This window comes from Zeus faber, assembly GCF_960531495.2.
Source record: "Zeus faber genome assembly, chromosome: 7".
NCBI lineage: Eukaryota > Metazoa > Chordata > Actinopteri > Zeiformes > Zeidae > Zeus > Zeus faber.
Window position 1 is genome coordinate 25,335,533 of NC_137203.1, and position 12,043 is coordinate 25,347,575.

Here is a 12,043-nt window from a genome sequence, read left to right on the forward strand (position 1 = left end):
TATAAAATCTTCTGATGCTCAGACTTTCAAAGAATGTCTCAGAGGGTTGGACCACGAGGTCCGCCCACCTGTACCTTGTCGAAAAAATACGTTTGTGTGTGTGTGTGTGTGTGTGGGGCTTGTCAGCGCTCCAGTCAGCGAAACACTCAACCTTATTCTGCACTTTCATTCATGCAAAATAACACAAAGAAATTGGTCTTGGTTCATACTGGAGGGGAGGAGAAAAATTTGGGGGAAGAGCACGAGTGAATGCTACGATATGCAAATAAGCAACTTTTGTGGAAGCTGGCAAAATATTTGTCAAGCTTTGTACAAAGGCATAATAGTCCAATTAAACCCCATCACGCCCCCTCTTTGCCCCAGTTTCCTCCATCGTGCTTTCAACGCCCTAGCTCTCTCTCCCTCTTTCTCCCTCTCCCTCCCTCTCATCAGTGCTCTTGTCAGCCCATCATCTATTTTATGCCCCTTCTTCCAAGAGTCCCCCTCCTCCGGGCATTCAGTGGGGACTGAAACTTGGGCAAACTTAAACAACAGATATAGAACCTAGTTAGAAGCATCCTGGTATAAACAGGCAGGTTTCTAGGTAGTCGTGGTATTTTTTTTGCCTTGACCGTTGGTCGGACGGCGCTTCATTGTTGCCCAACTCCTGAGTTGACCACCCCCCGCACGCACACCCCCACGGTCCTCCTCCTCCTTCAACACAAAACCCCTTACCCGCTGAATTACTTAGGGACAATGGGTAAGCCAGGTCGTCACGGTAACGGGCCAGAAGGGGGTTGGGGGTAGCAGCAGCTGTTACATCAGATTAATTCAGATTCTGATAATCCCTCCTCCTCCCTCACCCTCACTATACACTCAGCACAAAACTTTTACCCCCACCCACCCCCACCCTCCTGCTCCAGCCCTGCACCTCCCTGACTCTCTCAGCCCACTGTGCCTCCTTCCTGCCCTCTTCATCCCCTTTACTCCTCCTCCGCAGAGTAACTCCTTCCTTCCCAGGTCAGCCGCTCCATAACACAAGTGTCTGACTGAGAGAAAGTTTTATCCGGGAATCGGCTCTCGTGAAGAACCCCGCACGCACATCAATTACACTGTAATTACACTGTAATTAATAAGAGAACAGCCATTTTGTGGCCTGTGCCAGATATCACCCAAGTAATGTTACTGAGATCTTTGAGTCATTATATCAACAGTTTCTCCGCGGTTCTAGGGCCGGTCGGGCACTTGCCTTTCCAAACTGGTCAAAATACTGCTTGACATCCTCTATGGTTGTGCTGACGGACAGGCCTCCCACAAAGATCTTCTTGGTCCGGGTGACAAGCTTTGAGAACAGGGAACATTCGGAATCAGAAACACTTTGTGGCCACAGTAGGTTTCAAACGTGGACTTGGACTGTGCTCTGGTTAAAGGTGAAAGGACAAAACACTGAACTAGGAAACACCAGACTACCGACATTCATGGTGCAGGGACGCAGAAACAGTGCATAGAGATTAGACACAACATTAGAAATGAATGTAAAGTGAGTGCATCCGCGTTAAAAAAAGTATGAACAAATTGACATTGTGTGTATTTTCTTTTAAAGCAATTAAAAGCAGATTTCATTTGATATATTTCCATTTTCATATAATGCAGGGTATCACGTTAAATTCCATTGAAAAGATGATGAATGAAAAAATGATTAGAATGATAGAACGTTAATCCAAGTAGAAATTCAACGTTTGCAGGAATCCAGTAAAGGCATTTCCATCAAAGTTTACATTATTATATATGTGCACATAGGTGTTTTGCTCACATATTGTTACACATACCCATACATATGTGGGATTATACAGTGTCTTCATCCTATGAATATCTTCGGCAACTGACTTCAATAGATTGACATATTATATTCTCGACCTCTCACAAAGGCTATGCATGCTGATTCGATGCTACTGTGACAACCTTATCCTCCAAGGAGATAAATAGAATGCAATAAAATGCTAAGTGCCTTCCTAGTGGGGCTATAATGGGGCAATAATGATTATTCCCATATGTCATTCCCATGTAAGATCTGACAGGTTACGGAAAATAAATTTGTCGTAAATGGCACCCTATGATCCAAGGACATGCCTGTAGCATGAAGAATTTGTTGTGAGAAGTTGTCGCCGCTCCTGTCGGTTTCAACACGTGACCACATAACATTACAGTGACCTAAGCAGCCATCATGTTCATCAGATTATGAGGCATTAGCCCAGATAGAGGGGGTGAAAACCATGCACAGACAAAGTAACCTACTATAAGTAACTGACCGACGAGGACCCCACAGTGCGCCACTCACCTTGGGCTGGGCTCTGCGAGGAAACGCAACCTTTGGGTCGATCTACGGGAGAGAGGGTAGAGAGAAAGGACGGGGTCAGTTTGCTGACTGATACGCCGTGATGCAAGTGAAATAGCAACCTGTTGCATTCCATTGCTGTACTTTGAGTTTACACCTCGCTTTCGTCTTCCGCCCTTCCAAAAACGTTCCTTCATAAAAAGATGTTATGAAACAATGCAATCTAACACTGTCCTCCCCTTCCTGTGACAAAGGGAAGTTGCAATAAAAATAAAAAAAGACACTGAGTATTTGAATGGATTGCATTTCATCTCAGTGTGATCTCAGTATGTGAAAAACCGAATGAGAGGGGGCAAAAAAAATCTTAACATACCAAGGAACCAGAAAATGGTTTATTGCCAAGGCCAACGCACAGGCAAAAAAAAAAAAAAAAAAAAAAAAAAAGGCCTGGCTCAAAGGCTTTCAGTCAGAATGCCCCGATAAGCCCTGAGGACTTGTTTCCCTTTATTTGTTTGAGTGTGTCTGTGTTTATTATGGTCAGTTTCAAGAGCGTCTGTGTGTGCGGACATCTGTGGAAATGTCCGAGCCAGTGATGGACGCCCCCAGAGGAGGGACCCCCCCCCCGTGACCAGCCCTGTGTCACTGGCACCTGACATGTGATCTCCTGGAATCTCGCACAGAAACAACAATCACAAACGCACCTCGCCTCCGTCAGGGAAAGTGGAGAGAGAGAGAGAGGGAGAGAGAGAGAGAGAGAGAGAGAGTTGGAGAGAAATGGTGGCGGTGGATAAGTGGAGGGTGGACAGAGTGGGTGGGGGGCAGGACAAGGGGGTGAGCGCTGTCATTCACACGCACCGAGATGCAAAATTTGTTTGTTTGTGTTTTGTTTCTTTTTTTCTGCAGCCCCTGCGCTTCCCGACGTATGCGTTGAAATAAGACGTACTTTCCACAGAGGCCACGAGGCTCTTCGCGGCTTCCCACCGGGACCAGACTTCTATGAGCTCTAATCATGAAAGGCTTTTTTTTTTCTTCTTTTTTTCTCCTACCGGCTTGCTCTTTTGCTCTGCAGCTCTTAAGTCGAAACCCAGGGAGAACGAAGGGCCTTCGGCTTCGGCACTAAAGGGGACGTGATGGCAGTCGAAATCCAACAATTTACAACAAACGGGAATGCAATTTCATATCTACTGGGTGAGCCTATTGTGGTCGCACGTTCTATAATCAACCACGGTTAGGATTTGAGCAAGTAACCACACCGTGCCGTACAGATGCAATCATAGGACAGACTACAGATTTTGAATTTGAAACCTCTAATATTAGTCTATATCGGTCTAGTAGAGCTAGAAAACAGCTAGACTACTCCACACTGCACCGCTGTCACACTAACAGATGGAGAGACAGCACAGAAGATTAGTCCGTAACCATGAGAGGGTAAAGTTTGTACTACTGTAAAAAAAAATTAAAATAAAAATCTATGGCAAACCGCATGCGTTCACCAGAGTGGGGCACAGTTGCCGCGCTACGTTGAGTAAGAGTTAAACGTCACTGCAGGTTTTTCTAGACAGCATAGTGAGAAGACTAGGCTAGACTTGGAGAATCAGATGCAGAAGTCTACTGTTAAGTTGCTATTGGTTCGACTAGGACTATTCTGATAGTCACCTCTGGTCACCAACCCTCCTGATGTCCAACACTCCTGTGCACATTCAAAAACAAACAAACAGACACACACACACACACACACACACACACACACACACACACACACACACAAACAAACAAACAAAATCAACGTACAGCAACGGACATTCACTGGGGAGGAAATCATGGACATTAAACAGATAAAGTAGCCGTGTTATTGAAATCTTGGGAGGGGGAGGGGCAAAAATAAATAAATAAATAAATAAATGAGGAGAGAGACCATAACATATGAAGTGAGCTATATGAACGGAATGTGAGGAAAGGCCCGGCTCAGCCAGCCATGCTCAACAAAGACCAAGGGAGATAGACGGTCGGGCCTTGGTTGAGGTTGCCTGAAAGTTGTGGAGAGCGACCACAGCTGAAGCCCAAGCCTCCCTTGCATTAAGCACCAGGTGACAGGAAGCTGCACCTAATACCGAGAGGGCTTTATCGAATCAGGGCAATCCCCTTTGACCAATTACATTCCCAACGAGCAACAGTTGGCCGAGAGCACCACCCGTCACCACCGTGGCCGCGAACGCCCCCTCCCCCCCCCCCCCCCCCCCCCCCCCCGGTGCACCGGTAGGGCGGGACCGAGCCGCCTTCTCCACCGACGTACGTGCGACTCGGAACAGAACAACCCAAGCCTGTTTTCTCCAATCCTATTACCTTCGAGAGCAACGCTAATCATGGGCTCGGTTATCCTTCCTGCCACACACCCCCCCCCCCCCCCTTCTATCCTCGCCGGTCATCGTAATGGCTGTGACCTGAAAAAGTTGAGAGTGCCGGGGGGGAGGGGGGCAAGCCGCTAACCTGCCCGACGTCACTTTGTGTTATGCGACGCCGCACTTAAGTGACTTTGTCGTCGCGCTCTCCAGTCGAAACACCTTTGAATTGCATTTCAAAGGGAGACTTGTTCCACAAACCTGCAGCTTACATCAACGCCAGGGCAGAAAAGTAGGACTTCAGAGAGGACAGTGAAGGCACACAAGGGGGGGACGGACAGCTACATTAATCCTGGTAAATAACTTGCCTTCCTACCCCCCGGGTTAAAAAGCATTCCGCATCCGTCCCGCAAGGCAACTCACACTGATATATGCCTTCATATTACTGCACTTGCCCTTTTGGTCTTTTCACTGTGCAAACCCCAGTTAATTCCAGTGTCAGGGCGGTTGAGTCGGTCACAGCATGGCACATTCTTTCTGTTGCCGTTGGAGAACTTTTCTCTCTCCACTCTAACAGGATAACCTGTGTGTGTGCGTGTGCGTGTGTGTGTGTGTGTGTGTGTGTTGTGAGAGAGAGTGGGAGTGGGGAGAAGAGGAGGGGTTCGGGGTGTGCGTGAAGGCTGGTGGGGTGGGGAGGGGGGGTTGCAGGAGTGCACTCTTTTAAAGGCCTACTCTACTCACCATCCAACCCCTGTGGCTGATCACTGAGCCCTCTCCGCGCCAAACACACACACTCACGCACGCACGCGCGCACAGACACACACACGCACACGCACACACACACACACACTCTCTAAATCCACACCACGGACACACCCAGCCAGCCGGACAAGGGGCCCCCCGCCGTGACGGACGGGACGACACTAGGTCCACTAGAGTCGTGTGGACTCATATGTGCATCATTAAGAATTAATAAAAGAATGAGAATTCAAAGAAAAAAAAAAGGGGGGCGGGGGCAAGAAGTTATTCTGGAAACGCTGCTCGACAAAGGATGGAGACAAGTCGTGGTTAAACTGTCAATTTTGATCGCTGTTTGCACCGCCACGATTCTTTTTCTTTTTTTGGTATCCAAGAAATGATAGTAAACGATGTGCATTGTTATCTTCTCTTTGCTGTCGTGTCAGAGTCATTCTTCAGGAATTGAGTGTTGGGGGGGGGGGGGGGGGGGGTCACTATGGAAACAAACCCCATGGTGAGTTAGTGCCTTCCACCCATGATGGCCCTACTTGTCAAGGCTGTCGTGCCTGCAAATGACACTATCAATGAGACTTTTCGGGGGGAAAAAACACAAATCTTTGTTTAAACACGGGGGGGGGGGGGGGGGGGCGTCAGTGGTTTTGTAAGAACGAAAGAAAAAGAAAAGAAATGGTATTCCCGGATCTATTTTTTTCCAAACAATCCCGATCGTCTAATAAGTAATTTTCCCCTTCCCCGTTCCACTGATTCCTCTGTAGTGTCTTCTTCTACCCACTGTATATTCTGAGGCTTGTGAAGGTGCTTCACTCACGGCACAAAGGGAAGGAGAAAGAGCCGCCGCACATTTCAATACAGTGACTAAACCCACCGCCCTCAGCACTCCTGCTGGGGCGGGGGTGGGGGGCACTAGTGGAGGGGGGCACTAGTCCCTATGGCGACCAACTGGCCACATTGTTCCCCGACCAGCCCACATTCAATACTGACAAAAGGACCGCACTCACACTCTCAAGACGCAGAGTTTTAAACGCATTGAACTGATACACACACAGGTTCGATCGGTACCGGCGGCGCCATCGTGGAGGCGGAAAAACAATCTGACTTGTTACAGCGACTGAGCTTCCCCAAGAAGCGGCGGGAAGTTCCTTTACCGAACCGCTTGGCACTTAGACAGTTCCGTGAAAAACTTTTCTGTGGGCCACCCTTCACCTCGGGATAAAGACCTTTACAGATGATACAGGAGGTAGATTCAACAGTGTGCCCCCCTTTGAAAGACACCCGACCACAGAATAAGACGGAGCGTGCACATCCCCTCCTCCTCCGCTGCGCATCTGGAAATTGGAAGCAAAGAAACACTTTCTTGCCCGCCTACATTAAAAAAAAAAAAAAAAAAAAAAAAAGTCGATACGCTTATTTGTATCGGCCGTGGAAATGAGAAAGCTGAAAACTGAAAAGGAAACGAGTGGGGCTGAACCGATCGTTGAAAGAGGAAATCTGGGGTGCCGCGCAGCGAGGTGGGCACGGACCAAAATGGAGTGCAACAAAAAAGAAACAACAAGTTCGCTGGAAGAGATCGGCGAGGAATTTGATAAAGCGAACGCAATGCTACACTTCCCTGACGGACAACCTCAAACAATCAGCGGGGCTGTGGGAGCGGCTCGGGTGTTGATGGGCTGTAAGGACAGAGAACTCACTGTTTTCGAATCCAACTCGTGCCGTGCCTGGGCCAGAACTTTGTCCACGCCGGCCTGGTCGACGAAGGTGACGAAACCGAAACCCCTGCAATTATCAGGGACGAGGGGTGAATTAGTGGCAGAGCAGATGGCGGCGACAAATAATGGTGGCGGGGGCACCGAGCAGCGTGGGAAGCCGCGGGCGGGTCCCTCACCTCGAGCGCTTGGTCGCCGGATCTCGCATCACCATGCACTCCTTCACCTCGCCGTACTTGCAGAAGTACTCCTTCAGCCCCTCTGTAGCCGGGCACAGAGCACAAGGTCAATGCAACACAATGTTTAAAAACCATCACTTGCCGTTTTCTATTTGGAATCATAGCTGCTGCTCTGAATCGGCTGAGACCCTACACCTAGATTTCTGTTTCGTGTGTTATCAGGGAAAATGTTACGCACAGACTCTCATCTGTTTACAATCATATGTTTTTACTTCCAGCTATTTTCACCGGGCTGTTTACCGTCGCGACTGTATTTCGACGGCGCCCGCCTGCAAGCCAGTAGGCTACCGTGCAGGTGCTCTGATTTTAGGGGGCAAGTTAACGAATTAAAAACTTTTCGGGGAACCAAACAGAGTAGTACACATTAATAAAGTGACTGGATAAACAAACAAATGTGACTAAGTGCAAACAGACCGACCTTCATGAGAGCAGTACAGATGTTACATAACATCCATATTTGCACCATGTTTCCCATACAAAATTAAAAATAATTTGGGGGTTACCTTGTGTGGTCTGCCAGCTCAGTCCACCTATAAACATTTTGCTGCGGGAGGAGAAGAAGAAAAAAATAAAATTAGAGGTAATATTAACATTTGCATATCCTCGCAGGTCATTTCAAGCGATTTCAATGAAGCAACACAACAACAACCCCCGGTTACACCAAATCTAGAGTCCCGTGTTGCAAGACGTGCAGCCTATTTGGGGACAGATCATTTTTCATTTTTACGCATGGAGTCGGTGACAGAGCAGACTGGTCAGGAGGCTGCGGCCAACTTCGGACAGAACCCACAGAAAGGAAGGGGGAAAAACAAGTCGTTTAGTTGTTATTGTTGTTGTTGTTGTTGTTGTTTTGTTGGTTTTTTTTACCAGGGGTCGTGCGGGGAGTCCGTGGTGGACAGGCTGCTCTGGCTCCCTTCCGTCTCCATATTCCGTGCGGTTGCGGTGCCGTGTGCTGTGTTCGGGGCAGCGCGGCAGAGTAGAGCTGTGGGGTGGAGGGCGGCGGGGGTGGGGTGGCCCCGGGTTAGAGGGGGGAACGGGATGCAGAGTCTCAAGGAGAGAAGGTGGAGACTCCACCCCCTCCTCCCCCTCCTCTTCCTCCTCCTCCTCCTCCACCACCATCACCCCACCCCTCATCCTACTTAGTAGTCAACTTGCATCCAGACTCCACAGGGGATTTGGAAGTTGGGAATGGGGTTTTTTTTACGCACGTTTTTTTTTTTTTGTTGTTGTTGTTGTTGTTGTTGTTTTTCACGCGCACACACACTTTTATGAGTCGGATGACACAATTTTGATCAACAAAATGATCGTTTTTATTTATTTATTTTAAGCAACAAATAAGCAAAACAAAGCAAAATTGTTGCTCAATACAAACGCTCCAGTAACTCCCCCTTTAAAAGTTTGTCAGACCACACCATGAATCCACTCTTCCGCCTGACAGTTTCACAGTGATGATTTATGTCTTTGTCCTTTTTCATTCATCATTTCATCAGCAAACTTGAGAACATTTTGTCTCACACAAAATCTTTTTCTTTTTGGGGGGGGGATTTCTATTAATTACATACTGTACATCACAGCATGTTCCTGTCCAAACCCGCCCATGCAGTGTGGTCCAACATGAGGTTTGGGCTCTGTGTAGTCACTCACTGCCGGCTCTTAAGTATTTAATTAGTAGCTCTGCTAAAGCTTGCTAATCTTCTCAATACTGGCTAAACATGTGACCTGGTAACTAATGTAAGAGCGTTAATATGGAGCTCTAGCAACTCAAACTGAGGCCACGACAGGTTGTGTTTGAGGTTGTGAAAACCCAATAAAACCCACAAATATGGCGCTTCTACCAACTTTAAAGCCACAAACTGGTATAACAGAGTGATAAGCTCTGTATAGCCTGCCCCTGGTGTATACCAGACAACTATAATGTCTGGAGCAGGTACAGAACAAAATTGTGATAACCCGTTCTGATTGGTGCCATGCCATTGTTACGACGGCCCATTATTCCGAAACCCCAATAGTCCGTAGAATGTCTCATTGGACATGGATGACACCCTAACCCTAACCCTAACCATCTCTAAGCTTATACCAAAACTTTTTTTGGACTATTGGGATTTCGGAATAATGGGTCGTCGGAACAATGCTGCCCCGTTCTGATCATTTATCAGTTTCCTGTGGTGTGAACGCCAACTAGGAGCTGCGATTTCAACTGGGTTCCATGTTGGTTGGCAAGCTGCGACGAGGGCCACCGCTTTGTCCTGCCCGTACCGGGTCGGATCCGAGCCCTCTGCTGACGAACAGATGAGGCTCCCAAAGTGGGACAGGGGCTATTTGGTTGGGAATAAAGAGGGAGTGTTAACTTTCTGCATGCATGATCAATGGGGTTGAATGTGTATGAGAGGGTGTGTGTGTGTGTGTGTGTGTGTGTGTGTGTGTGTGTGTGTGTGTGTGTGTGTGTGTGTGTGTGTGTGTGTGTGTGTGTGTGTGTGTGTGTGTGTGTGTGAGAGAGAGGGCCGGGCACACAGAGATGGACCGAGCAAGGCTCACTAATGAGAGGCGCCCGGGAGCCTCGCTTATATCTCACTCTCAATCAACGTAGCTCTGAATGCTTTGGGGAGCGGAAAAACGTGAGCCCTTATGGCCGCTGCATGTGGCCATTTCGATAAAACCACCTCTATGCGGCGATGCATTAGTCACAGCCATTTTTGAACAGTTAAAAAAAAAAAAACACCACACATACACTGCCCCCTGTCTCTTTTGGCCAGGATCGTTCCCCTGAATAGTACAATGGGACTTTAATTACAGGTCAGTGGTATGTCTCGCGGAGATAGAGGGAGCTCTGTTTCCTTTCCAAATACAGTACAATGCCATCTTCCCAAGGGTAGGGTGGGGTAACAGGAGCTCCACACACACAAAAAAGGCGGTGATAGGGTGAACCTGAGAATGGTACAAGGTGATCCAAAGAGAGGGAGTGAGAGAGCAGGTGACAGAGAGTGAAATAGCCGGTTCCACAGAGAGAGAGAGAGAGAGAGAGAGAAAGAGAAAGAGAGACGGACGAGATAAAGAAACACTATGTTAAGTCTCAAAGGTTTTCTTCCATTCATTCTTTCTTTTTCGAGCCCTTTTACAAGTTATGGTCCCCCTACAAAGTTTCTTTGTGGGACACAGGGGGAGGGGGCACAGAGAACGTTTTCTGGGAGAAAAAAGTTTTAAAATTCTATACGACATGCATTCATATATGAATCATATGTTGATAATTCATAATAACAAAAACAACTACAAATCAGCTGTTTGATGTTATTAAGAACGAATTGAAACCGCTTCAAGATTCCATATTACTTTAAATAGTTATCTCAAAATCCAATGACAACCTCAAAAGCAGTGATTCTCAAACTTTTTTCACATCAAGGGCCCCCGATTTGATTCACATTAGGCCGACGGACCCCATTTGATAAGATTTTTGTCCCTGGGTCCCTCTTCTGAGATAGAATTTAGTCCAAATCCATTTAATCCAAACTGTCATAATTGTGCATTATACAACTGTACAAACGTGTTGTTAATGAAATCATGGGGAACTTGAGATATTTATCATTTTGCTGGGGACCCCTTGAAATCTCTTGAAGGGTTCCCGGACCCTACATTTAGAACCATTGATCTAAGGGAATAATGGTGTGATTCAACTGGTGCCCTCTTCATAAGAAAAAAAACACAGGGACAAAAAAACTAACTGTAAACTATAAAAAACAAAAAACAAAGGCAAACTATAAGGATAATTTTTCTTGTGGATATACTGTATAAAAGCAGGGGCTGATACTGAGCCTCTGGGGCCTGTTTGCGGCTTGGTCACGAAAGCTGAAACACGGAAAGAGGAAACACATCAACAGGTGGGAGTTTGTTTGCGGTGTGGAACACACCGCTCTTTGCCACTCTCAACGTATTGACTATGTGAACGCACAAAGGGGTGATGAGGACATTCTGGCGTTTTGGGTGCCCTCGGGCAAAGTTGATAGGGTCTCACTGGGAAGGGCGGTTTCAGCCAGGATACAGGAACCAGGAGCCGGGGTCGGAGAGAGCTTTATACAACAGTGCTCTCTAGTGGTCCGAGAGCTTGTCTCAAATTCCTGCTCGCTCACCAAAGCCTCCAAAAAGTAAGTGATGTCACACCTCGGCCTGCAGCAAAACGAACTCGCTTGTTCACTGTCCTTTGCAGTACTAAACTGCATTGGTCAATTTGATAACAATAACAAACTCCGCAGCCAATGTCCTTACAAAACCAAACATGGAGTGCCTTCCTGTATGTTTACACACTTGTCTTGATACGCCATGGCCTTCCGTGACATAATTTTAAATGGTTTGAGCCTTGCACTTTGTCCACTGTTAAGGAAAGAGGGAGTGGGGACAAAGTTCACAGGGCTCATGTGAAGAGGAGGGGGTGAATGGAAGGAAGGTAACAAAAAAATTGACCTTTGAAAGCAAAACAGCAGCTCGGGAATCGACACCAGGCAGCTCGAGCACATCAGGAGGAGGAAAATGAATGTACACCGTCTTTTCTTTAGCACTTAAGAGGTAGCTACCAACATAATACATAATGAGGTCAAAGGCTGAGTGTGTGTCTCTAGTGTGTGTGTGGTAGGGCACATGTGAGCAGCGTGTGTTTGTTTGGGCGTGTGGCAGCGAGGTAAGGCTCGGCGGCTCGGCGTA

The 12,043-nt window shown here is 47.4% G+C and overlaps 1 protein-coding gene across 1 annotated transcript in view; it reads right to left on the reverse strand.

Annotated features, from left to right (window-relative positions):
- Window positions 1-8,280, reverse strand: part of msi1b (musashi RNA binding protein 1b) — a gene marked incomplete at its 5' end in the record, with an annotated part of 15,243 nt that extends 6,963 nt beyond the window's left edge. The window contains 6 exons of the mRNA XM_080004632.1: window positions 1,229-1,321; window positions 2,318-2,359; window positions 7,101-7,185; window positions 7,295-7,376; window positions 7,858-7,898; window positions 8,222-8,280. Coding sequence (XP_079860758.1) covers window positions 1,229-1,321; window positions 2,318-2,359; window positions 7,101-7,185; window positions 7,295-7,376; window positions 7,858-7,898; window positions 8,222-8,280 — 402 coding nt within the window. The remainder of the gene's footprint in view (window positions 1-1,228; window positions 1,322-2,317; window positions 2,360-7,100; window positions 7,186-7,294; window positions 7,377-7,857; window positions 7,899-8,221) is intronic.
- Between the last annotated feature and the right edge of the window lie 3,763 nt (window positions 8,281-12,043).